Below are 26498 nucleotides of genomic sequence, written 5' to 3' on the forward strand. Positions count from 1 at the left end.
GACTCTCTACAATTTGTCTACATCCATTCTGTAGTGGGGGGGGATCAAAACTGGACACAATACTCCAGGTGTAGCCTCACCAGTGCCGAATAGAGGGGAATAATCACTTCCCTCGATCTGCTGGCAATGCTCCTACTAATACAGCCCAATATGCCGTTGGCCTTCTTGGCAACAAGGGCACACTGCTGACTCATATCCAGCTTCTCATCCACTGTAATCCCCAGGTCCTTTTCCGCAGAACTGCTGCTTAGCCAGTTGGTCCCCAGCCTGTAGCGGTGCATGGGATTCTTCCTTCCTAAGCACAGGACTCTGCACTTGTCCTTGTTGAACCTCATCAGATTTCTTTTGGCTCAATCCTCCAATTTGTCTAGGTTACTGTGGACTTATCCCTACCCTCCAGCGTATCTACCTCTTCCCACAGCTTAGTGTCATCTGTGAACTTGCTGAGGGTGCAGTTCATCCCATCATCCAGATCATTAATAAAGATGTTGAACAAAACCGGCCTCAGGACTGACCTTGGGGCACTCTGCTTGATACCAGCTGCCAAATAGAGATCAAGCTGTTGATCACTACCCATTGAGTCCAACAATCTATTCACCTTATAGTCCATTCATTCAATTCACACTTCTTTAACTTGCTGGCAAGATACTGTGTGAGACCGTAGCAAAAGCTTTGCTAAAGTCAAGAAATATCACATCCACCAGTTTCCGCATATCCACAGAGCCAGTTATCTCATCATACAAGGCAATCAGGTTGGTCAGGCATAACTTGGCCTTGGTGAATCCATATTGACAGTTCCTGATCACCTTCCTCTCCTCCAAGTGCTACAAAATGGATTCCTTGAGGACCTGCTCCATGATTTTGTTGTGGACTGAAGTGAGACTGACCGGTCTGTGGTTCCCCGGGTTCTCTTTCTTCCCTTTTTAAAATATGGCTATTTGCCTTTTTCCAATTGTCCGGTACCTCCCCCAATCACCACAAATTTTCAGAGATTATGGCCAATGGCTCTGCAATCACAGCAGCCAACTCCCTCAGCACCCTGGGATGCAATAGATCTGGACACATGGACTTGTGCATGTCCAGCTTTTTTAAACAGTCCTTAACCTGTTCTTTCATCACTAAGGGCTGCTCTCCTCCTCCCAATACTGTGTTGCCCAGTGCAGCAGTCTGGGGGCTGACTTTGTCTGTGAAGACTGAGGCAAAAAAAGCATTGAGTACTTCAGCTTTTTCCACATCATCTGTCGATATGTTGCCTCCCCCATTCAGTAAGGATCCCACATTTTCCCTGACTTCTTCTTGTTGCTAATATACCTGTAGAAACCCTTCTTGTTACCCTTCACCTCCCTTGCTACTAGCAAAACAAGCCCTTCTCAAATGCCTCATAAGCCCTTTTAACTTTTCAGACTCAGACTGCAGGTTAAATTCTGTAGTTCCCCATTTGACATTTATCTGATCAAGACAATAATGTTTGTGAAGAACATGGAATATATGGTATCACAATGTTGCTGTAGCCATGCCGATCCCAGGACATTAGAGTCAAAGTGGGTGTGGCAATATCTTTTATTGGACAAATAAAATGGAAGATATGGCTCATTTCAGACAACTGCTGCCAAGGCTAATTCCCCACTCTGGCACTTCGAGTGCAGAAGGTGGGGGCCTGCAAGGATTCTAAAAATTAATATGGCCACTCCAGGCTTGTATTAAACTCCCAAGTTACAGCTTTTCTCTGACCCAGAGATCCTGCCACCACCCAAATGCAGTATCTCTTTGAGAGCCCAGAAAGGCGCACTTGGGGATTCCTTCCTTTTCTCAAGCCCTTTCACCCCACCCCTCCAGGGAAAAGCGGAGAAAGCAAGAAAAAAAATCAGCTGTTTCCACCAGCTAATTAAACAACATGTGCACAAACCTCTTAAGACACAAAAATCCAATCCTGTTCTTTAAAAAGGTAAATTTGATTAATAAAGAAAAAAAAAGAAAATACATCTAAGGAACTCAGGCTATAGCTAGATTTTAAAAGAGCAACTACAAGGATTAATCACCAAGAATAGCTTTAATGAGATCCTGCTTAAAGGTTACAAGCAAAACAAAAGCAACTCGGGTCCACACGCCATAAAGAAATAAAAAGTAATAAACCTAATCACGTCTTCTTAGACATTTCCTGATCTACTTACTTACCTGGGGTTTTAAATTAGTAGTTTCTAGGTATGATACCGAGGATTTTTCATACCTGGCCCCAAGCTTTTTACAGCATAGCTGCTGCCCTGTCCGCCTCTTCCCAGGAGAACAACAGACAGACAAAAGGGGAGTCTTTTTTCAATTTTAAAAAGTTCTAGCCTTCCCATTGGCTCTTTTGGACAGGTGCCCACTCACTTCCTTTTACCTATGCAAAGCAGTGAGACTTTTTATCCCTTTACAGGCAGAGCAATTAGAGAACAGCTACTAAGAGGGATTTTATACCTACTGGATGGCTGGGTGTCCATAAAAGGGAGCTACCTCCTCCCTTCATTTATCACAACTGCCTTCGTTTTTGGTAGCCATGCAATCACTGGTTACAAATAAACTGGCTGGCAGCTACATATTGTTGACCTTCAGAAGGCATCACTTCAAGGGATGGTTTGTCTTTCTAGCACTGTGATAGCTTACATCATGACATGGTGTCAAAAGCAAAAGTAAAACCTTTCAAAATCCAGCAACAACAGCATAAAGTTGTAAGGAGAGATGTTTTCTGCATATTACTCGTACTAATCCTTGGACAACCAGATAGGAACAGTGTCTGAAAATGTTTTCTTTCATCTCAAGTTTGCTAGGAAACTGTCTCTTCAACCCAGGCTACCATGACACTGCACGCTTTTTTTGGTGGTGCATAGAGTAAATACACACATAGCCCCTCTAGCATGGGTATAAACAGCCGTGTAGCCAGTGAGGCACAGGTTAAGTAAGTGAGAGGTGCAGATATGTATATGAGTACTTTCTCTTCTTGCTCAAGCCCATGCCTCCCCATCAGCACTGCAGTTTGTAGCAGTGTAGCGTCCCGCTGCCTACCCTAGTGCTGGAGTGGGAAAGGCTCTGGCAAGTGGGGAGGTTCAGAGAAAGGTTCTGCCAGCTCTCTGCTGTTGGAGCCCTCCCCTGCCACAGGGAAAGACTCTGGCAGCAGGTCATTGCTGAAGCCCTTCCCTGCTGTCTACCTTCTGCCAGAGCCTTTCATTCTTGTGTAGCCACACACTGCAGTATGGACACAGGCTGCTTTTCACTGCAGTGTGTAGTTACCTCATACACCACACACCGCTGTTAGTAGTATGTGTGACATTGCACCCCATAATTCTTTATGGAAATATGCTTATGAATGTATATATGACATAACTGAGATATGTTTTATGCTACATATGCCATGTAGCATAGCTCTGTAAAGGTTATGATCTACTGAATATATTCATCCTATTTGTATGCATGTGTCATTTTTGTATTCAAAGTTATGAATATTGGCTGTGTACTTGTTTGAGTTTAAGTAGCCTTAATAAAGCATTTGGTCAGCTTCTTGAGAAAGGAATGTGCAAATTAAGTGCCCGATCAAGAAACACTTAACTGACAATGGATCTTGGAAGACTCCAGTCCAATCGAAGAAATCTTCCTGGAGACATTCAAGATAGCATGTGGGTAATGGCTGCTGCCTGTAAAAACTGAGTCATACATGAACATGTGACTTGCCCGTGTGACTCCAAAACTCCATCTTGGAGCTGGATTTTGCATAGGAGAGAGGAGGGGGTCTCCACCCAGAAGAGAAAGTCTATTTAAGCCCCTGGGAGACCCCTCCATTTTGTCTTCAGCTGGCTTACAAGATAGCCTATCCACCCCTAAAGGATACCTGAAAGAAACTGTAACAAAGGACAGTAACCACAGGGGGTGTGAGTGATTGCTGGAAGGAAGCTAGTCTGTAAAAGAAGCTTACTGGAACATCTCTGAGGGTGAGATTTCATCTGTAATCACTTTCTTACTGTATTAGGCATAGACTTGCATGTTTTATTTTATTTTGCTTGGTAATTCACTTTGTTCTGTCTGTTATTACTTGGAACCACTTAAATCCTACTTTTTGTAGTTAATAAAATCACTTTTTACTTATTAATTAACCCAGAGTATGTATTAATACCTGGGGCAGGGGGGACGACGACACACAGCTGTGCATATCTCTCTATCAGTATTATAGAGGGTGAACAATTGATGAGTTTACCCTGTATAAGCTTTATACAGGGTAAAATGGATTTATTTGAGGTCTGGACCCCATTGGGAGCTGGGCATCTGAGTGTAAGAGACAGGAACACTTCTTAAGCTGTTTTCAGTTAAGCCTGCAGCTGTTGGGGGACGTGGTTCAGACCTGGGTCTGGTTTTGTAACAGGCTAGCGGTGTCTGGCTCAAACTGGCAAGGTTCTGGAGTCCCAAGCTGGCAGGGAAAGTGGGTTAGAAGTAGTCTCAGTACATCAGTTGGCAGTTCCCAAGGGGTTTTCAATGATCCAACCCGTCACAGTATGTAGCGTAGACATAGTCGCAGTCAAAGACATGGCCACAGTGACTCATTCATTCGTCATGTCCAGGCTGGATTAATGTAATTCACTGTACCTGAAGCTGAATGTGAAGGCAAGTGTGCAGGGTTCAGTTGGGACAGAATGTGGCTGCCCACCTACTATGTGGATTAGCCTGCCATAAGCACATCAGGTCGATATGGAAATCCCACCCCACAAGCCCCCAGTCTGCTCCCAAGGACAGCTGAAGATTTTGATTCTAATTTTCAACACAATCAATGGATCAAATCCCAGATATATTAAAGACCAAATTTTGATCTATGAACCTCTGGGTATCTGTCCTCCACTCGGACAACGCAGATCACAAGGCCCAGGATGAAGCACATGAGAAGCTGGGGACAAAGCATTCTCAAGTTGAAGAGATCCAGCTATGGAACGAACTTAGATCAGGCAAAGCCAGAATCTGACCAGCTTCAAGAAATGCTATAATACCTCCCTCTTTGTAAAAAGCCTTTCTGTGATAAGATCAACACTCTTTTACCCAATAACTCCTATCCACCAACAACAAAAGAGAAAATTAATAAAACTAGCACCTCATATCACCTGGAAGGACACAGGGCTATGATATTTGTCAGTTGGAATATCACTCAAAGAGGGCAGAGTTAAGGTAGTGGGGCATAATTGGACTGTGCCTTAACTCTGCATTTCCTGGTTTTCAGAGGTTTAAGTATAGGTGGACTCAATGTTCTGGAAGGGTACGAGGTACTGCTTGTCAGCCATAACTCTGCATTAATGACAAGTTGGGGTGGTGAATTTCCCTTGTTTTGCTAGACATAGTGGTAAGAAGGGAGCATGATTGGGAGCCATCTGTGGAGGGGCACTAGGAGGCTCCCTTGGAACACCTCACCCACCAGCTCTTCCCCTCTCTTAGTCCCCTCAGCCCTAGTGGGAATATGGAGGAGTCATACGGAGGAAGGAAGATGGTAACTGATGGGCTCTGAAGAGTACATCTACCGGAACTGAGACATGATTGGAACCCTAGACTCCATACTCCACTTTGGGGGACAGTGGAGCGGGAAGATGACTCTGAACAACCATATGCAACATAGGAGGATCGTGAAGTGGCCCTTTAATCTTAATGGGATATTCTCAGATGAAACAGATCACCAGCTGGAGAGGAGTCCAGACTGACATTAGTCCTGTGATGTGTCAATTGACTCAGTCTCAATGGATGGTCTTCTCTCCACGCTCCCACAGTCTACTCCAGCCTCTGTCTTCAAACCAGTATTCTACAACAATTTTGTTTTACTCATGGGTTTCATAGTAATTGGAATATTAAAATTCACAACTTATTGACTTGAGTTGTGTCTGAGGAACCAGCTATCCAAATTGCTCCAACTTAACACCAAAATATATGATGCTGCCCCTATGATGGCATACCAGTATTCAAGATAATCTCACTCTATTTCAAAAATTAAAAGAAGCTCATAATGTGAGCTTATTTGTGCTTATTTTTCATAATAAACAAGTTATTTTGACTTCTCATTGTCTCTGGCCACTCTCTTAGTCCATGCTGACCTGACACCAGTCCTCAGAACAGGGCTGTCTATACTGATGTTTTCTGATGCTCAGCAATCCCTTTGATCATGATAAGTCTTAACTATTTGCTTTTCTTTGATCACATTGAGTCCCACTGCTCAGGAAAAGAATGATTTCATTACCTAATGCTGCTGTTTATGAGAGTCTTTCATCTTCCCTCTATTTAATGAATACTATTTCCCTTGACAATAAAATGTTGATATCACATAATTTTAAGGGGCTTGTCTCAGGAATCCCTTCCTCAAATAACCTCAAACTTGGACCACAAATCTTACCTCAGACCCCCATGAGGAACAGCAATTTTCAAAATAATGAGAGTAAGCATGTGGATTTTAGAGCACTTGGGAAAATTGCTGTTAAACAGTAAGCTAGTCCCAATCTTAACTCTAGTGCCACTGCCCCACTATAATATACAAATACAAGGATAGAGATGCCTAATGAAGAATACTTCTTATGTCATGTCACCATTAACATTATCTGATGGGCACAAGACCTTTGTTTTTAAGGCACCAAAAACTGACTTTAGATGGTGCACATGATCAGCACTTGACTTCCTCAAACCATAATTTATAGGTGTGACTCCTAACAGATTACAGAAACTTGCATACGACTTGTGGAAAGATTGCAGCTGCTCTAAGATTGCAAGCTGCCAAACCAAAATACTGTAGGACCAAGACAAGAATATGTAAATAAAAATGAAATAACTTCCCCTTAAAATGCTATTATAACAAGACACTCCATTGCACATGCTTCTCCCTCTGGGGAGAGTATGAGTGAAACAATATATGAAAGACATTAGTTACTATAGGAAGGCATTAAGGTACCACAGTGATAAGCTTGGCATAGAACCCTATATAGCAGTGGTTCCCAAACTTGTTCCGCCACTTGTGCAGGGAAAGCACCTGGTGGGCTGGGCTGGTTTGTTTACCTGCTGCATCCACAGGTTCAGCCGATCGCGGCTCCCAGTGGCTGCAGTTCGCTGCTCCGGGCCAATGGGAGCTGCTGGAACTGGCGCGGGCCGAGGAACGTACTGGCTGCTGCTTTCAGCAGCTCCCATTGGCCAGGAGCAGCGAACTGCAGCCACTGGGAGCCGCAATCAGCCGAATCTAGGGATGCGGCAGGTAAAGAAACCGTCCCGGCCCTCCAGGGGCTTTCCCTGCACAAGCGGCGGAACAAGTTTGAGAACCACTGCCATACAGTATTAATGTAGGGACTGTATATGTTAGAAAGACAATATTATTCAGCCTTTGGAGGGGAGGGGATCACATTGTCTCTCTCAGAAGCTACAATGCCAGCTAACTGAGAAGCAACTTTATGAAGTTTCTAGGGAGTTGTGTCTGTTTCTCTTCAACCAGAAGGAATACTGACTCAATGCAGAGTTGAGTGTATGGAGGATGAGAGAAGGAGCTTCCAGAGGGTGTGTACAGCCCTCTGAGACAAAATGTGGCTAGTGGGAACTTTTCTGTTTCTACAACCTAAGAAATAGGGATGGTTTCAAGTTGAGAGCCTTAGTTATTAAATATTAAATCCTGCTTAAATCAAGCACTGTACAAAGTATATTTTCTTTCTTCTTACTAGCTGATGGTACAGTGCATGTGTGTAGGGTTTTTTGTTTTTGTAAGGAACTGCGGAAGACTTTGTTACGGCCTAGCTAGGGAACTTCCGCTTTCTCAGAGCCAACGGGTCACTGTAGGACATGGAAAACCAGCTATGACCAGCTTTAGGCCGGTTTTGTCTGCCCTGCATGACCTTTTCCCAGGTAGCAGAAAACCCCTTTTGGGAAGTACCTAATTATATATGCATGAGCTGTTTCTGTGTACTGCTTATTATGGCTCGCTGTTTGCCCCTTCGTCGGACTCCGTCCCAGGCAGAGCTCCGGTGTGCTGGATTCCCCGCCTCCGTGACAGCAACGCTTGGAGTCCCCATTGCGGGTGTGTCACTTACCTTCATTAAAGCCAATAACTCGCTGCTTTGCTGCGTGTGAGTTCTCGTTCTTTCGGAGCACTCCTGATAGGCCTGCGGCCTAGCACAGAACAGTTTTCTTTTTAATGCTCACTTTTTTTAATGCTCTGTTAGCTTTTTGGCAGTCCAGTAGAAAATGTGGAAAAGATGTCACAAAGCAGAATACAGAATGCAAAGGTATTCCAGTCAGCATCCTGGTGACCCATTTTTACTATAGTAATTACATATTTGAAGATACGTCACTATTTTGTCAGGAAAGCTGCAAAAGGCGATGTCAGCAAATGTGCTGCTTATCATTAAAGATGTTACTTGATATCTGCAAACATTTATCTCTGACAACTCAAGGCAAAAGACTCCTGCAATAATACTCAGTATAAAATTACTATCACAAAAACAACAAATATTGTACTTCTGCAATAGTATATAATGTTTGATCAAACATTTGGGACTGAGCAGACTGCAAAAGATCTTTGTTTGATATAGTTTTTGGAGGGGGCTCCAGAATGATGAAGGGTGGAAAGAACCCTTTTTTGCAGGTGGCAGGCTATCAGATTTCTTTTGAACAGTTATTTTACTGCTGCTTTGGTTCTGGAGTAAACTTAGTTGTCTGATAAGGTGGCTAGAGTTTTGTTTATTCATCTTTTTATTTAAATCAAATAGATAAATAAAATATTGTTTATTATACTGGTGCTGGCTCGGTAACACAAATATAAATGCAATATATTCACACAAAAGTGTTCTTAATGCATTTATTTTTATCTTAGACAAAGGAGAAAATAAAACCAATGTGAAATGGCACAATATGGCAGAGGAGTTACAACAAGGAGGCAAAACATAGATGATATATATCGGTAGGAAGGACTTACAAAATGCAAAGGGAGATGTCCTGGAAGACAAAATTATATTATTAGGGAAGAGTCTTAAATCATATGACGAGATAACTGGCTCTGTGGATGAGGGGACAGCGGTGGACGCATTGTTCCTTGACTTTAGCAAAGTTTTTGACACTGTCTCCCACAGTATTCTTGCCAGCAAGTTAAAGAAGTATGGGCTGGATGAATGGACTATAAGGTGGATAGAAAGTTGGCTAGATTGTCGGGCTCAACGGGTAGTGATCAATGGCTCCATGTCTAGTTGGCAGCTGGTATCAAGTGGAGTGCCCCAAGAGTCAGTCCTCGGGCCGGTTTTGTTCAGTATCTTCATAAATGATCTGGAGGATGGTGTGATTGCACCCTCAGCAAGTTTGCAGATGACACTAAACTGGGAGGAGAGGTAGATACGCTGGAGGGTAGGGATAGGATACAGAGGGCCCTAGATAAATTAGAGGATTGGGCCAAAAGAAATCTGATGAGGTTCAACAAGGACAAGTTTCCTGGACTTCAGGAAAGCAGACTTCGACTCCCTCAGGGAACGGATGGGTAGGATCCCCTGGGGGACTAACGTGAAGGGGAAAGGAGTCCAGGAGAGCTGGCTGTATTTCAAGGAATCCTTGTTGAGGTTACAGGGATAAACCATCCCGATGTGTCGAAAGAATAGTAAATATGGCAGGCGACCAGCTTGGCTTAACGGTGTAATCCTAGCGGATCTTAAGCATAAAAAAGAAGCTTACAAGAAGTGGAAGGTTGGACATATGACCAGGGAACAGTATAAAAATATTGCTCGGGCACGTAGGAATGAAATTAGGAGGGCCAATCGCACCTGGAGCTGCAGCTAGCGAGAGATGTTAAGAGTAACAAGAAGGGTTTCTTCAGGTATGTTGGCAACAAGAAGAAAGCCAAGGAAAGTGTGGGCCCCTTAATGAATGAGGGAGGCAACCTAGTGACGGAGGATGTGGAAAAAGCTAATGTACTCAATGATTTTTTTGCCTCTGTCTTCACGAACAAGGTCAGCTCCCAGACTGCTGTGCTGGGCATCACAACATGGGGAATAGATGGCCAGCCCTCTGTGGAGAAAGAGGTGGTTAGGGACTATTTAGAAAAACTGGACGTGCACAAGTCCATGGGGTCAGATGAGTTGCATCCGAGAGTGCTAAAGGAACTGGCGGCTGTGATTGCAGAGCCATTGGCCATTATCTTTGAAAACTCGTGGAGAACGGGGGAAGTCCCGGATGACTGGAAAAAGGCTAATGTAGTGCCAATCTTTAAAAAAGGGAAGAAGGAGGATCCTGGGAACTACAGGCCAGTCAGCCTCACTTCAGTCCCCGGAAAAAATCATGGAGCAGGTCCTCAAAGAATCAGTCCTGAAGCACTTACATGAGAGGAAAGTGATCAGGAACAATCAGCATGGATTCACCAAGGGAAGGTCATGCCTGACTAATCTAATCGCCTTCTATGATGAGATTACTGGTTCTGTGGATGAAGGGAAAGCAGTGGATGTATTGTATCTTGACTTTAACAAAGCTTTTGACATGGTCTCCCACAGTATTCTTGTCAGCAAGTTAAGGAAGTATGGGCTGGATGAATGCACCATAAGGTGGGTAGAAAGTTGGCTAGATTGTCGGGCTCAACGGGTAGTGATCAATGGCTCCATGTCTAGTTGGCAGCCGGTGTCGAGTGGAGTGCCCCGGGGGTCGGTCCTGGGGCCGGTTTTGTTCAGTGTCTTCATAAATGATCTGGAGGATGGTGTGGATTGCACTCTCAGCAAATTTGTGGATGATACTAAACTAGGAGGAGTGGTAGATTCGCTGGAGGGCAGGGATACAGAGGGACCTAGACAAATTGGAGGATTGGGCCAAAAGAAATCTGATGAGGTTCAATAAGGATAGGTGCAGGGTCCTGCACTTAGGACGGAAGAACCCAATGCACAGCTGCAGACTGGGGACCGAATGGCTAGGCAGCAGTTCTGCGGAAAAGGACCTGGGGGTGACAGTGGACGAGAAGCTGGATATGAGCCAGCAGTGTGCCCTTCTTGCCAAGAAGGCCAATGGCATTTTGGGATGTATAAGTAGGGGCATAGAGAGCAGATCGAGGGATGTGATCGTCCCCCTCTATTCGACATTGATGAGGCCTCATCTGGAGTACTGTGTCCAGTTTTGGGCCCCACACTACAAGAAGGATGTGGATAAATTGGAGAGAGTCCAGCGAAGGGCAACAAAAATGATTAGGGGTCTGGAACACATGAGTTATGAGGAGAGGCTGAGGGAACTGGGATTGTTTAGTCTGCAGAAAAGAAGAATGAGGGGGCATTTGATAGCTGCTTTCAACTACCTGAGAGGTAGTTCCAGAGAGGATGGTTCTAGACTATTCTCAGTGGTGGAAGAGGACAGGACAAGGAGTAATGGTCTCAAGTTGCAGTGGGGGAGGTTCAGGTTGGATATTAGGAAAAACTTTTTCACTGGGAGGGTGGTGGTTTTTAAGGTCAGGCTTGACAAAGCCCTGGCTGGGATGATTTACTTGGGTATGGGTCCTGCTTTTGAGCAGGGGGTTGGACTAGATGACCTCCTGAGGTCCCTTCCAATCCTGATATTCTATGATTCTATGATTCTAAGTGCAGAGTCCTGCACTTAGGATGGAAGAATCCCATGCACCGCTACAGACTAGGGACCGAATGGCTCGGCAGCAGTTCTGCAGAAAAGGACCTCGGGGTTACAGTGGATGAGAAGCTGGATATGAGTCAACAGTGTGCCCTTGTTGCCAAGAAGGCCAATGGCATTTTGGGATGTATATGTAGGGGCATTGTATATGTAGTGATCGTTCCCCTCTATTCGACATTGATGAGGCCTCATCTGGAGTACTGTGTCCAGTTTTGGGCCCCACACTACAAGAAGGATGTGGATAAATTGGAGAGAGTCCAGCGAAGGGCAACAAAAATGATTAGGGGTCTGGAACACATGAGTTATGAGGAGAGGCTGAGGGAACTGGGATTGTTTAGTCTGCAGAAAAGAAGAATGAGGGGGCATTTGATAGCTGCTTTCAACTACCTGAGAGGTAGTTCCAGAGAGGATGGTTCTAGACTATTCTCAGTGGTGGAAGAGGACAGGACAAGGAGTAATGGTCTCAAGTTGCAGTGGGGGAGGTTCAGGTTGGATATTAGGAAAAACTTTTTCACTGGGAGGGTGGTGGTTTTTAAGGTCAGGCTTGACAAAGCCCTGGCTGGGATGATTTACTTGGGTATGGGTCCTGCTTTTGAGCAGGGGGTTGGACTAGATGACCTCCTGAGGTCCCTTCCAATCCTGATATTCTATGATTCTATGATTCTAAGTGCAGAGTCCTGCACTTAGGATGGAAGAATCCCATGCACCGCTACAGACTAGGGACCGAATGGCTCGGCAGCAGTTCTGCAGAAAAGGACCTCGGGGTTACAGTGGATGAGAAGCTGGATATGAGTCAACAGTGTGCCCTTGTTGCCAAGAAGGCCAATGGCATTTTGGGATGTATATGTAGGGGCATTGTATATGTAGTGATCGTTCCCCTCTATTCGACATTGATGAGGCCTCATCTGGAGTACTGTGTCCAGTTTTGGGCCCCACACTACAAGAAGGATGTGGATAAATTGGAGAGAGTCCAGCGAAGGGCAACAAAAATGATTAGGGGTCTGGAACACATGAGTTATGAGGAGAGGCTGAGGGAACTGGGATTGTTTAGTCTGCAGAAAAGAAGAATGAGGGGGCATTTGATAGCTGCTTTCAACTACCTGAGAGGTAGTTCCAGAGAGGATGGTTCTAGACTATTCTCAGTGGTGGAAGAGGACAGGACAAGGAGTAATGGTCTCAAGTTGCAGTGGGGGAGGTTCAGGTTGGATATTAGGAAAAACTTTTTCACTGGGAGGGTGGTGGTTTTTAAGGTCAGGCTTGACAAAGCCCTGGCTGGGATGATTTACTTGGGTATGGGTCCTGCTTTTGAGCAGGGGGTTGGACTAGATGACCTCCTGAGGTCCCTTCCAATCCTGATATTCTATGATTCTAAGTGCAGAGTCCTGCACTTAGGATGGAAGAATCCCATGCACCGCTACAGACTAGGGACCGAATGGCTCGGCAGCAGTTCTGCAGAAAAGGACCTCGGGGTTACAGGGGATGAGAAGCTGGATATGAGTCAACAGTGTGCCCTTGTTGCCAAGAAGGCCAATGGCATTTTGGGATGTATATGTAGGGGCATTGTATATGTAGTGATCGTTCCCCTCTATTCGACATTGATGAGGCCTCATCTGGAGTACTGTGTCCAGTTTTGGGCCCCACACTACAAGAAGGATGTGGAAAAATTGGAAAGAGTCCAGCGGAGGGCAACAAAAATGATTAGGGGACTGGAACACATGACTTACGAGGAGAGGCTGAGGGAACTGGGATTGTTTAGTCTGCGGAAGAGAAGAATGAGGGGGGATTTGATAGCTGCTTTCAACTACCTGAAAGGGGGTTCCAAAGAGGATGGATCTAGACTGTTCTCAGTGGTAGCTGATGACAGAACAAGAAGTAATGGTCTCAAGTTGCAGTGGGGGAGGTTTAGGTTTGGATATTAGGAAAAACTTTTTCACTAGGAGGGTGGTGAAACACTGGAATGTGTTGCCTAGGGAGGTGGTGGAATCTCCTTCCTTAGAGGTTTTTAAGGTCAGGCTTGACAAAGCCCTGGCTGGGATGATTTAGTTGGGGATTGGTCCTGCTTTGAGCAGGGGGTTGGACTAGATGACCTCCTGAGGTCCCTTGCAACCCTGATATTCTATGATTCTAGGATTCTAAATCTCCACAATAACCTTCTGTGAAATACTCCTGATTCAGTACATAGGAATGGACAAATAGAGTTTGTAGATTAAATGTGGTGTTGAGAAGATACTTCCAACTTTATTTAACTCTTACGAGATGTGAGCATAGTATCCATCTTAAGAAAAAGGGAATGAGACAACTGGCAATTAAAATGAAGCCTTTTTGGAAGATTGTAGGAAAAGTCAGTGGATGTTAAGGACGTCTCATATTAACAAATGAAATTTTCTAGGATAAATAGGTATAAAAAGTGACAATATAGACAGCAATTATAGTTGGAATGGGAAAAAACCAGAGCTGAACAAAGACTTGACCACGCTCATAAATGTCCATAACATTGCAAATAAAGAAGAAGCGTCTATATATGGTACCAATATGAAACACTTGGAAAGAAAAACATAAGTGATTTGGAATTCCGTGTTTTAAAAGGTGAAGTCATAGTGGTGGAAATGAGGTTGATGTGGCACTCTGTACCTCAAAGCAGCATACTGGAACCCCCATATTCACCTCTGTCATAGAATCATGACATATTTCATATGAAGCATGCCATGCAAGATATCATATGAAAGGTCATGATCTGCTGAAACCCATTGTCCTGTCCAAATATTTATATTGTTAGTGTGTGTGAAGTGATGAGATTTTGTTATTGAAATACGTTGTAAGGGTTTGCAGTGACAACAAAGTAGGTGAACCACTCCCAGGACGATGTTAAGCGACCATTAATCAGCAGGAGAGTTGTAAATCAAGGGATTAACAATGCCATAAGAGGGCTGCACAAGCATCACACAATGGGGGACTGCCCCAACTCTGTGATTCAGCAAAGCCCACTAGGACATGTCTGTGCTGATATTTTCCAGGCACAAGGACTGAAGGTATAAAACAAGGTACAGTGGCACCATGTCTTGGCCTTTCTCCTCCCCCACCTACGCTGGAAATAATAAGAATGCTGGGAAGACAAAGACTTCAACTGAGTAGACTGGTCCCAGGTTTAAAAGTGGAAACCTGTGTATTAAGAACTATAACATTCAGTGGGGTGAGAAAACTGCTTGATCTAAATACTGGCCAGTGTAATAAGGTTCAAGATTTAGACCCTGTGCTTATCTTTTATTGTCTTTTGTAACTAACTCTGATCTTTTGTGCCTACCACTTATAATTATCTAAAATCTATCTTTCTGTAGTTAATAAATCTGTTTTATGTTTTACCTAAAACAATGTGTTTTGGTTGAAGTGTTTGGGAAATCTCAGTTTAGTTTACAAAGGCTTGCATATGTCCTCTCCACATTGAGGGAGGGGCAGACTGGGTAATAAACACACACTGGTCAGGTTTCTGACCAGGCCAAGACTGTACAATTCTGGGGTGCAAGGCTGGGGAGCTGGGGGGAAATGGGTGCTGCCTTTCTCTTTGTGATTCATGAGTGGCTCAGGGAGCATTCACGCAATCTAGCTGGGTATGGGTCTCCATATGCTGTTATGCTGTGTGATAGCAGTGCCTGGAGGTGCTTGTTGCTTGTCACTAGCAAAGCATTGTGAGAGACAGTCCAGGCTAGAGAGTTAAGAGGGCACAACAGTACCCCAGGGATCCCATCACAGTTGATTTTCTTTTCCCCTCCCCCAAAGGGAAAAAGAATCATTATGGATAACTTAGATTATACAAATACCAGCATAAGGTTAAGTGCTCACTAATGGTCTCTATAATCAGAGATGGAATAGGGATTTGTGGGGCCCTGGGCCAGAGCAAGTGAGGGACCCTCCCCACAGCCAAATATAGTGTTGCTGACTGACAGTTGGCCAGTGTGTTGTGGCCAGATTGCCCGCTGAGCCAATGGTGGACCACTCTGCCACTGTTAGGGCCCTATCACAAGTGTGGTGCTTGTCATTAAAAAGTCAAAATTTACCAACAGTTATCACACAGCAGAATGTGAAATACCACTGTTGTTTTCTATTCTTTGTATAACTGTGGTAACTCTTGGCATCTTTTTTTTCCAGTTTAATGGCCGATCACTATGACACTGATTTTAGCAGTCCTAGACCAAAGATAGATTGGATGTTGAACTAGAGAAATTATTTACAACAGCAGTACCTTCTTTCATTTGTTCTATCTATTGCCATACTGGCAACCAGTGCAACCCTCTTCCTTATATATGCTTTTCTTTTCTTAGTAGAAAATGAGTATCATCTCTTTTGTCAAATGACAGGTATTGTCAGCTGGTCACCCAATGCTTCCTAACCAATATATTACTTGCTGATTTTCTTTGTTGAGAAAATAGCGTTGGATTTTATATTTTGATTGCCCACTGAGACAATGAGCTTTTTGTTGGAAGCAGGGTTGCTATTTTTGCTGTTATAACATCCACTATATTTCTCTCTCTCTCTTCATTATTTACACCATGTTCATCACCATGGTACCTAAGCACCTAACAGAGATTATGTAATGTACACAGGCAGATCCTTGTTTCCATCTTTGTTACCGTTATCTTTACTGTCACCACCACAACCAGCAGTCATTTTCTTGAGCATGTTATATACACATATTATGCACAACAATACCCATACACCACACATTAAAAGAACAGTAACATTACGAAGTCAAGCACGCAAAAGTTTGGAAATGCCAGAATTAATTAAGTCTTAATCCAGCCCCCTTGTGATAGTCTTTCATTTCCTGTCTCCTGCAACAATTCCCCTGTCCTAGTGATGTCTATTCTCCATCCCTAGCACCTTGTTCCAAGTTCCATTCTTCTCAAACCAACTCTCCACTCCTCAGTCTGTCACCTAGCCAAGGCAGACCTAGTTGTCCACTCTAGGCTCCCCATATGAGTCTTCTTTGCCCAGCCAGTCCTTATTCTTCCCTCCCAGCTCCTCATCAGTTGTCTCTCCCTTCCATGCTGGCTTGCTAGTTGTTCTCCCATATGCTGCCCATTTCTCTCCCTCCCCAGTCTCCTCATCCAATTTTGTTCACCCCACTAAGTATACACACACTCCTCCCTGGCTCCTAGTCCCAGTGTATTTGCCTAGCCAGTCTCAGTTCTTCCCGGTCCCATTCCTCCCACACTCAGTCCCAGCTACAGTCTCCTTGTTCAACTAGTCCCAATCTTCCTCTAGTTTTGCCTCTGATTTCAGTCTTCCCTCCCAACTGGCTCCAAGTATCATCCTCTGCTCCCATTTCCCTCATCAGCTCCAAGTCTCCTTGCCCAGTGAGTTACAGCCTCCCCTCTCCCTCAGATCCTCTGGCTTCCTTGCCCAAACAGTCCCAGTCTTCCCTCCTGCCTCTTTACCTAACCATTCCCAGCCTTCCCTCTCCCACCCCACACCCCACCCCCAGTCACAGTTTCCCTCTCAATCTCTCACTGCTGTCTCAGCTGTGGACATGGAGCTGGGTGAATCTACTCCTTCCCCGTGCCCAATCACACAGAGGAGCTGTGAGGGGATGGAGAATGCTCAGTGAGGATAAACTTTGGAGATTTTACTTGCTAAACTCTTAAGTCTCTACTGACCATGTGTAAATTGAATTTTTTCAAAGGCTTATAAATTAGCCAAATTCCAGTGGATTCCTGGAGATGGCAAAAAGCACCAAGGCTACTCCTTTGCCATATTACAAGTCCCATGACCGTCTCAAGGAAAATACCATCCACATTCTTTTTACCTTTAAAAAATAATAATAAAAAATAAAACATTTTCCCCTCATTCTCAGAAATGGCTGAACCATTTTGGCTGTAACTTTCCAAAAAAGTTCAGCCTGAGGAAGACACAAATGGAATCCTAACAATGATATTGCTCCATTACTAGATGGAAAGGGTTGAATTGTCAATAATAATGTAGAAATGGAAGACTTGTTCAATAAATATTTGTATTTACGGAAAGAAGCCCAGATGATATATTCATGGATGATGATGATAAGGAGGAAATACTTTCCATTCCAACAATAATTAAGAAGAATGTTAAACAGCAGCTACTAAAGATAGAAGTTTTTAAGTTGGCAGGTCCAGACAACGGGCATTCAAGCATTTTAAAAGAGTTGGCAGAGGAGCTCTCTGGACCACTAATGTTGAATATTCAATAAGTCTTGGAATACGGGGTCATGGGAGGGGGGGGAGAAAGAGAAATTTCTGGAAGAAAGCTAATATTGTGACAATATGTAAAAAGGATATTTGGGACCAATCAGGTAATTATACAAATTTAAGCGTAACATTAATCCCAGACAAAATAATAGAATGACTGATATGGGACTTGATTAATAAAGAATTAAAGGAAGGTAATATAATTAATGCCAATCAGCAATGGCTTATGCAAAGCAGATTTTGTCAGAACTAATTATCTTTTTTAATGCAATTACAAGTTTGATTGCTAATGGCAATTGTGTTGATGTCATATACATAGATTTCTGCATGACACTCAACCTGGTACCACAGAACATTTTGATTGAGAAATTAGAAGAATACAAAATCAACTTTGCATGTTCCAAATTGATTTAAAAACTGACTAGCTGGCTAACTGATAGATCTCAAAATGCAATTGTAAAGGAGGAATCATTGAGCAAGTGTGGCTCTATCTTGGGAAGCAGTGACTCTGAAAAGGACTTCTCAGGGTGGGGAGTAGGGGTTGGTGTTATGGTGGATAATCAGCGGAATGTGAGCTCTCAGAACAACGCTGTGACCAAAAGGTATATTGCAGTCCTTGGCTGAATAAACAGGAAAATATTGAGTAGGAGTAGGGAGGTTATTCTACCTCTGTATTTGGCTCTGTTGTGACTGCTTCTGGAATACTGTGTCCAGCTCTGAGGTCCACAATTCAAAAAGGATGTAGATAAATTGGAGAGGGTTCAGAGAAGAGCCACGAGAATGATTAAAGATTTGGAAAACATACCTCATAGTGATAGACTCATGCAGTCCAATCCCTTTAGTTTAATAAAGAGAAAGTTAAGGGATGATTGATCAACATTTATAAGTACTTAAGTGAGGAACAAAAATTTGATAATTGGCTCTTCAATCTAGTCAACAAAATTATAACAAGATACAAGGGTTGGAAGTTGAATCTAGTCAAATTCAGACTAGAAATAAGGTGTATATTTTTAACATTGAGGGTACTTAACCATTAGAACAACAATTAGCGCGAGAGTTGTGGTGAATTCTCCGTTACAGATAATTTTAAAATCAAGGTTGGATGTTTATCTAAAAGATATGCTCTAGTTGAAACAGGAATGAATACAAGGAAGCTGTGGCCTGTGCTATACAGGAGGTCAGACGAGAAGATCATAATGGTCCCTTCTGGACTTCTAATCTATGAACCCCCACAAGGAAAAACAATGGAAATAATGGGGAGAACAGAAGTAATCAAATCATGTCCTCTTAGTCTAATGAAGAATCAGTGGGACACCATCAAACCTGCTCATCCACTCACTCACAAAAGGCAGTAGTAGCAAGAGTCACCATTTTCTATAGAACAAATATACCAGCTGGCAGCTGCTCTCTTTAGAATGCTAATCAATTGTGGGTACAGCTACAGTAGAGATAGAGGTGTAATTTCCAGCTCAGGTGGACATACACCCACTAGCTCTGACTGAACTAGCAGTATAGTCATGGAAGTGAGGTAGCAGGACAGGGTAGCTGTCTGAGTAAATATATAGGGTCCCAGGAGAGAATGTACTCCAGAGGCACTTGGCCTGTCCTGCTGCCCGTACCAACAATGACACACTGATGTTTTTAGCATGCTAGCTTGATCAAAGCTAGTGCATGTATGTCTATCTGAGCTGAAAATTTCATCTCCAGCTTTAGTGTAGACATACCTTCACTGTCAGAAAGGAACAGCTAGCGTCAAAACAAGTGTCCTCTTTCTCTAAGGCAGGGACAAAGAAATGCAGTCACACCAATTGCCCTACTGAGCCACAGATAGCGGTGGTACAAATAATTGTGGCCTTTATTAACAGAGACAATATATAAAATGAAATATGCTACAAATAGAAGCATATGACCAGAATTTATTAATGGCATGGTGTTTGTGGGTGCAACTACATTGATTTGCATTGCACCAACTTATGCCATCAATGAATTTGTACCAAAATGGGTAGTAGCACCAGTGTAGCGATATTGTTTTCCCCTTCTCTTCTTCTTACGGGCATTTTCTAAATATCTGGTTGACATTCTTTTATTCAGCAAAAAGATTTTCCTCCTTTATTCCTGGAATTTATTTTTTGCTATATAAAATTGCATTTACTTTTAAGTAAAAGACTATAAAATGACTTCTCTAATTTGAAAAATAATGATTTGCCCCTTTTTATGCTTCATACGAACACAAGGTACCGTATAAAATATTTTTCTTTGATTAAGGACGTCTCCCTCTTCAGCTCTTAAATTCTAGAAATGACCGTTTGGGGGTGGGGTTGTCTCTCTGCAGTGTTGTTCTAGCCTTGTTGGTCCCAGGATTTTAGCAAGACAAGGTGGTTGAGGTAATATCTTTTATTGGGTCAGCTTCTGGTTGCTGAACGAGACAATCATTCATGCTTACAGAATTGTGTACCTGTCCCTGTACTGTCTTTCTCTCCCTTTTATAGAATAGTGTGCTTAGTAAATGATGGGCTTCAGTAAAGCTGTTTATATGCATAGTGTTTGGCTCTGGAAAAACATGAGCTTGGAAAAGTTCTCAAAACAACAGCCTCATTTCAAACCTTCAAGGCTTTCATTAGTTGAAAATAAGGCCAAATAACTTAGCCCATTCTTACTGTGGTTGCACGTAATGATGTATTTTAGTGACAAAAGGTATGAAACAAAATGTAAGTGCTGCCACTATTGACACTAAAGGAATTTTTTTGTTTTGTTTTGCATTGAGTATCAGTAGAGCAGAGTTACTGCTTTTAGATCTGAGGCTTTTTGGTTCAAATCCCAGCAGAGATATTCCTTGCTTAAACACTTCCTTGATGTTGTCTGTACCATCAACAAACTGAGACAGACACGGCCAAAAATTGTTCCATTTATTGGATGTATTCACTTGACAATTTGCCAAGTTCCTGTGATGTCTGGCTTATCTATTTCTAAATGGGTTTTTGTTTGTTTTTGTTTTTATTTTACCTCAATCACATTTCCTTCCACATAGGCAATATTGTGTTGTTCCACATAATAATAAGTAGTCTTAATGGTGGAATATATTAAACCGGGAAAAGTTTTATTTTAGCATCTTTTTAACAGATTTCCATGTATATCAACTATTCTTCATCATCTGAAGTCTTCAACACAAACACCACCTAGCTCTTTGAAGCGGTCAGCCTTCAAGACAGTTATCAAAGCTGTGTGGCTCCATTTCTCTTACAACAGATGAGAAGTAACACAAATGCAGCCATGTTCTGCCCTTGAACTAGCACTTTACACACACACACACACACACACACACACACACACACACACACACACACCAGTGATGTAAATCCTTAATTTTTCCTCACTGTCTGTTTGGAAAATTTTCCATGGAAATTTGGCCAGAGTAAAATGCTGAGGAAAAAACTGGGAAACAACTTCAGGATTTGGTTCAAAGGATGTTGTATTCATGTAACTGAGGGCAAAACTGAACTACTAACACATGGGTAAAATGCCTTTTTAATAGACCTGGTGGGAAAATTTACTAAACCTTTTCCAGTTGAAAAATGCCAGTTTTTTGACAAAATGTTCATAGTTAAGATTTCTCAGGCCCAGGATGTCATTTTTGGTGAGTGAGAAGGAGAGTGCAAGAGCCCAGAACATACAGTGTGGTTAGGGCAGTTAGTTGGGATGCTGGATACTCTGTGCCTGCTATGCCCAATTCAGAGCATAGACTTGAACCTGGGTCTCCCATATCCCAGGTGAGTAGGAGACCCGGGTTCAAGTCCCAGCTCTCAATTAAACATGCTGTTTCTCACCTTCTCCTGTTGCTGCACTGGAACAAATTTTTGTAAAATGGAAATCTTTTCTGGCCAGCCATAACTCCTAGTCTTTTTTAAAAGTTCATACTAAACTTCATCCAACTTTCTTCTCGGTAGTTTGCTGAGAGAGTGGGGATTGATAGATAAAGATGATTTTAAAACTGAAATATCTTCTAGTTTTGGTCAGTCATGGAGAACAACTAGCTCTAGCTGTGATTCGGTGGTTCGGGTTAAAAAAAAGTTAGTAGTCAGTCAACCAACAAAAGAAAAAGGCAATCTTAAATGTTAACATGTAGTGCAATGTATTACTATGTACTTTTTTCCCATTAAAAATTTTAACTAGCAGTTTACTGACAATTTAGAAAAATATTTGAAAAAACACAATGAAAAATGAACAATACTTACAACCATACCATTTAGGGACACCCAGCAATCTGGTGGGAAATCCTGAAGTAATGGTACTAAAAACTGAAGACAACCATCCCAGTGGCAAAGAAGTAGCATCATTCCAATTAGATTAAAGATTCTCACCACAGCACTGGCCAGATCATATGTCATATGGAAAATCTGGAGACAAAAATTACAAATTATTTATGTGATGAAATTCAGGTTATACAACATGAGATTTTTCTCATCCAAGCAAACTAAAGAGATGCAAGAAACACTGTTCCAGAGTAGCAGCCGTGTTAGTCTGTATTCGCAGAAAGAAAAGGAGTACTTGTGGCACCTTAGAGACTAACAAATGTATTTGAGCATAAGCTTCGATGAAGTGAGCTGTAGCTCATGAAAGCTTATGCTCAAATAAATTTGTTAGTCTCTAAGGTGCCACAAGTACTCCTTTTCTTTTAAAGAAACACTGATTTTCTTACCATACTTTGGGATTAATTTATTATATAAAATCACATCACCATATTCCACATATAATGCCAATATTTTGCACTTTTATAGTGCCTTTCATAGATTCATAGACTTTAAGGCCAGAAGGGACCATCATGATCATTTAGTCTGACCTCCTGCACATTGCACGCCACAAAACCTCACCCACTCCTATAACAGACTCAACCTCTGGCTGAGTTACTAAAGTCCTCAAATCATGTTTTAAAGATTTCACCTGAGGATCTTAAAGTACTTAACAAATATTAATTATGCCTCACCAGTGAAAGTAGTTATTACTATTTCCATTTTACAGGTAAGCAGACTAAGACATAAAAATGCTAAGTGCCCAATGTCATGCAAAAGACAATGACAGAACAGAACAGATTCCATAAATCCTACCACTTAGACTACTACAATACCTACAAGAGCACAATTCCCCAAATTTTCACCTCCATATATGGTACACTGTGCAGTGAAGGAGATGTCCAGATCTAAAAACTAGCTTTATATCTTTGTTTCATCTATTTAATCTAATGTCATATAATTTAATCTATATTAAAATACCTGTCAATGTAATATTTAAGCATCTTCAAATGAGAAATTTCACAAGAATTTTCCTTCAATCTTTCATAGTTGTTTTATGCTAATATATCTGTGTGTGTGTGTTCAATTCCTTTTCAATATGTGCTAAATATAAATGAAGAAAATGAAGAGTATGAAGCAGCCTTTAATCATATTGGGGTCATATTCCTGTATTCTTTGTTGATTTCACAATTCAGTACACAAACACCTGCCCTACTATACCACAATCATACAGATGGAAGTGTAGATTTCATGGTTATTAAACTCTATTAATTTTCCAAACGTATAGCAATTTCCAAAACACCTGGACCAACTCATTATAATTTGGTGTGTTCAATTAATCCCTTCATTGCTGGACAAAAATGATTGTATCTGCATTGTCCTTTACAATGAAAAAAAACCCCCTATATAAATACATGCGTGAGAACATGCAAATACCCATATGCCACATACATTTAACAGCTTATTAAGGGCAATGTTGCCAGACATAATTAGCATGTTCAGAAGCAAAGACACTTTGTTCACTGACATACAAAATAAGAATTATGTCCCACATCTAGAGGAAATATGTACACAGTATCTTAAAACATTTTCCGAACTATTAATATTTTATGTGATTCAATTTAGCTACTCCTGAAATGCAGCCAGCTCCAGGGTAAAATGTGCTACCTGTTTAACAGTGCACACCAACATTATCCAACAGTTCAGGTAAGAAGATGAAGATTGCCCTGTCTATACAAAATTTGAAAGGCGTTTTTAAATAGAATATAATTTCCCATATGAAATTGAGTTAGGAAACCTGAGTCCTTACTGCTGAAAAAGGGCAACAGTTTCCCACAGCCACCCAGAATCAACTTTCCTGCAGGTGGGGATAGAGGGTAGCAAAGGAAAAGAAGAAAAAAAGGATCTAACTGCTCTCAACAAAGACTGGAGGAGGGAACAGGAAGAGGGAAGACCATACAGTCCTCCAAAAATAAACTTCCTTTTGAGGGAGGGAAGAAGGAATAAAGATAATTTTGCTGAGGATGATGAACAAATATGCCATGGGTTTAGCATGTGAAGAGAATCTACAGCAACATCATATTACAGACATTACACAAACACATTATGTACTGTTACACTGAATCTATGAATGCCATTGAAGCTCAGTTGAAACTATTTTTACTGAAGATCCTGTTGATTTTTACTCCAAATTATAACCTTTTACATGATACATTAAGAACCTCCTACGTGACATAGTAAGAGGTCAGACTACATAATCATTATGTTCCTTGGTCCCTTCTGGCCTTAAAATTTGTGAATCAATTAAACTTACTGAACAAAGACAATGATTTTAAAAATTACCTCCATATTTGCACATGCAATTTTACATAGAATTTGCATGTGGAATTTGTATAGGTAAACTGTTAAATATGTAAACTGAATGCACAGTTTCTATTACTTGCATGTGTAAATGAGTACAAATGAAATATTCTGAGATCAGATTAGGCACCTTCCAAAACATGGCTGATATTTTCTGTTAGATGGAATGTGCCCTACTTTAAAACTGAAAAATTATAATGTATTTCTCAATCTAAAATCCAAAACTACTTAGGATATTCAAACACTTATCTAGATACTAATGTTATGTATAAAGTATTTTTCTCTCAGCCATGCTATTGTTAAAATATTTGTCCCAAGTCCCAATTCTGATAGAAATGGGTGAGAGGTGCTTATAACATTATTCAAAATGTCATGTGTTACCCAAATACCATTTCATTCCTGTCAAAACTCAGGCTGTGGTACTGGAAGTTCATGGAGAACTTACTGCAAATAGGAATAAACAGAAAAAAATTGGTTTTGCTGTTTAGAAATTTTAAATAAATAGAGATGCAATTGCTTATTTTGATTTAAAAGTTGTTGTGTTTTGTTGCATGGAATGCACCTAGAGACTAGGCAGGAAATGACTTTATTTAAAAAAATTGACAGTAAATAATATGGAATATGTACAGTCGAGGAATGCCCCAAGCTGAGCTGCAATTGGGCAACTATCTGTCAAGATACATTTACTGCAACCATAAACACTTCTGGAAGTGAAATTCCAACCCTATTGAATTGGGAGCCTGGCCACTGACTCCAGTGGAGCTATGATTTCAGCCAGAGTGCCTATTCTAGTTATGACAAACAAATCTGGGAAATTTAGTTAGTAGCAATACATGGTTTGCACATACTTTGTACCTTCACCCAGACTCTTCAAATGTTGCACTAACATACATGGTAACATCCCTATTTTACAGCTGGAGATACTAAAGCAGAAGATTAAGGGTTAGAAGTTTAGAAGAGCTCTGTCAGCAATTGGGCTATATTTTCAAAAGGAGCTTGGCTTTCATTTACACACCAAAGTAAGTGGTGAGATTTTCAATAAAAAAAAAATCAATACATTGGGTGCTGAGTTCTTCAGAAAATTTGGTCAGAAGTGTGACAATAGGAGTTGCTGAGTGTTGAGATCAAAATCTTCCCCTTTCTTAGATGCCTAAATGAGAGCATAGCTCTTCTGAAAGTATTGTCCTTATTTTCGGTGCTGAGCATTTGAAACCCTGGCCCGACGTGACTTTCCCAAACTCACACTGACAGAGCTGGGAACAAAATACAGATCTCCTAACTCTCATCCCTCTACTCTAAGCAAAGATGATTGTGCATGTACCCACTAGACATGAATGCATAAAAATTGATTAGTCAAAGCCATTTCACTTGGGCAAGTTCCACCGTTGGCATAGTTTTGGGCTGGGGAAGGGCCTCACAAGCAAAGCTCAGATCTTGATTTATGCTTTCCCAAAGTTTGGAGAAGTTTATTTGTGTGCACTTGATTCAGATCCATCTTTATTTTAGACCCTTTAAACTGGATATTACTCACTGAGGTGATGTGGGGAATAAATACGGAATGCATAACAAAGCAAGTGAGTGATTGCACTACCAGGGAAATTTACATGAACTACTGTAGGGTACTAACATGACACCTACGCTGTTACAGTAACAATAGTAGCATAAGGCAACATCAGTCCCTGGTTGCCTAGTGAAACTGCTTGCTATCCAATGTGGCTCTTCCTATGAGCCACAAGGATTAATATAAACAAGGAGCAATCACAGGGGGAGGTTAAAATTAAAGCCTAGTAGTTGAGGCACTCTGCTCAAATCTTTGGGTTTTAGTGAGGGATTCTGGCTGGGTCTGGGATTGTGTGTGCAAACTGGGAAACCATTAGTTTGGCTGGATTTGGTAAGGACTGTCCCAATGCTTATCCTGTAAAAATGGCTGGCCTGAATAAAGTTTTGTCCTTTTGTCACCATTCAAGTATGTCTGTCTCTTCATTAGTGGTGTGCCTTTACAACAGTGATCATACATTATAAGAGCAAT

General features: G+C 41.8%; 1 protein-coding gene across 1 annotated transcript in view; it reads right to left on the reverse strand.

Annotated features, from left to right (window-relative positions):
• HCN1 (hyperpolarization activated cyclic nucleotide gated potassium channel 1) overlaps nucleotides 1-26498 on the reverse strand; it is a 321687-nt gene that overhangs the window by 119187 nt on the left and 176002 nt on the right. Inside the window, exon 3 of the mRNA XM_084627782.1 lies at nucleotides 22055-22216. Coding sequence (XP_084483908.1) covers nucleotides 22055-22216 — 162 coding nt within the window. The remainder of the gene's footprint in view (nucleotides 1-22054; nucleotides 22217-26498) is intronic.

This window comes from Lepidochelys olivacea (assembly GCF_965140295.1).
Source record: "Lepidochelys olivacea isolate rLepOli2 genome assembly, chromosome: 5".
Classification (NCBI taxonomy): Eukaryota; Metazoa; Chordata; order Testudines; family Cheloniidae; genus Lepidochelys; species Lepidochelys olivacea.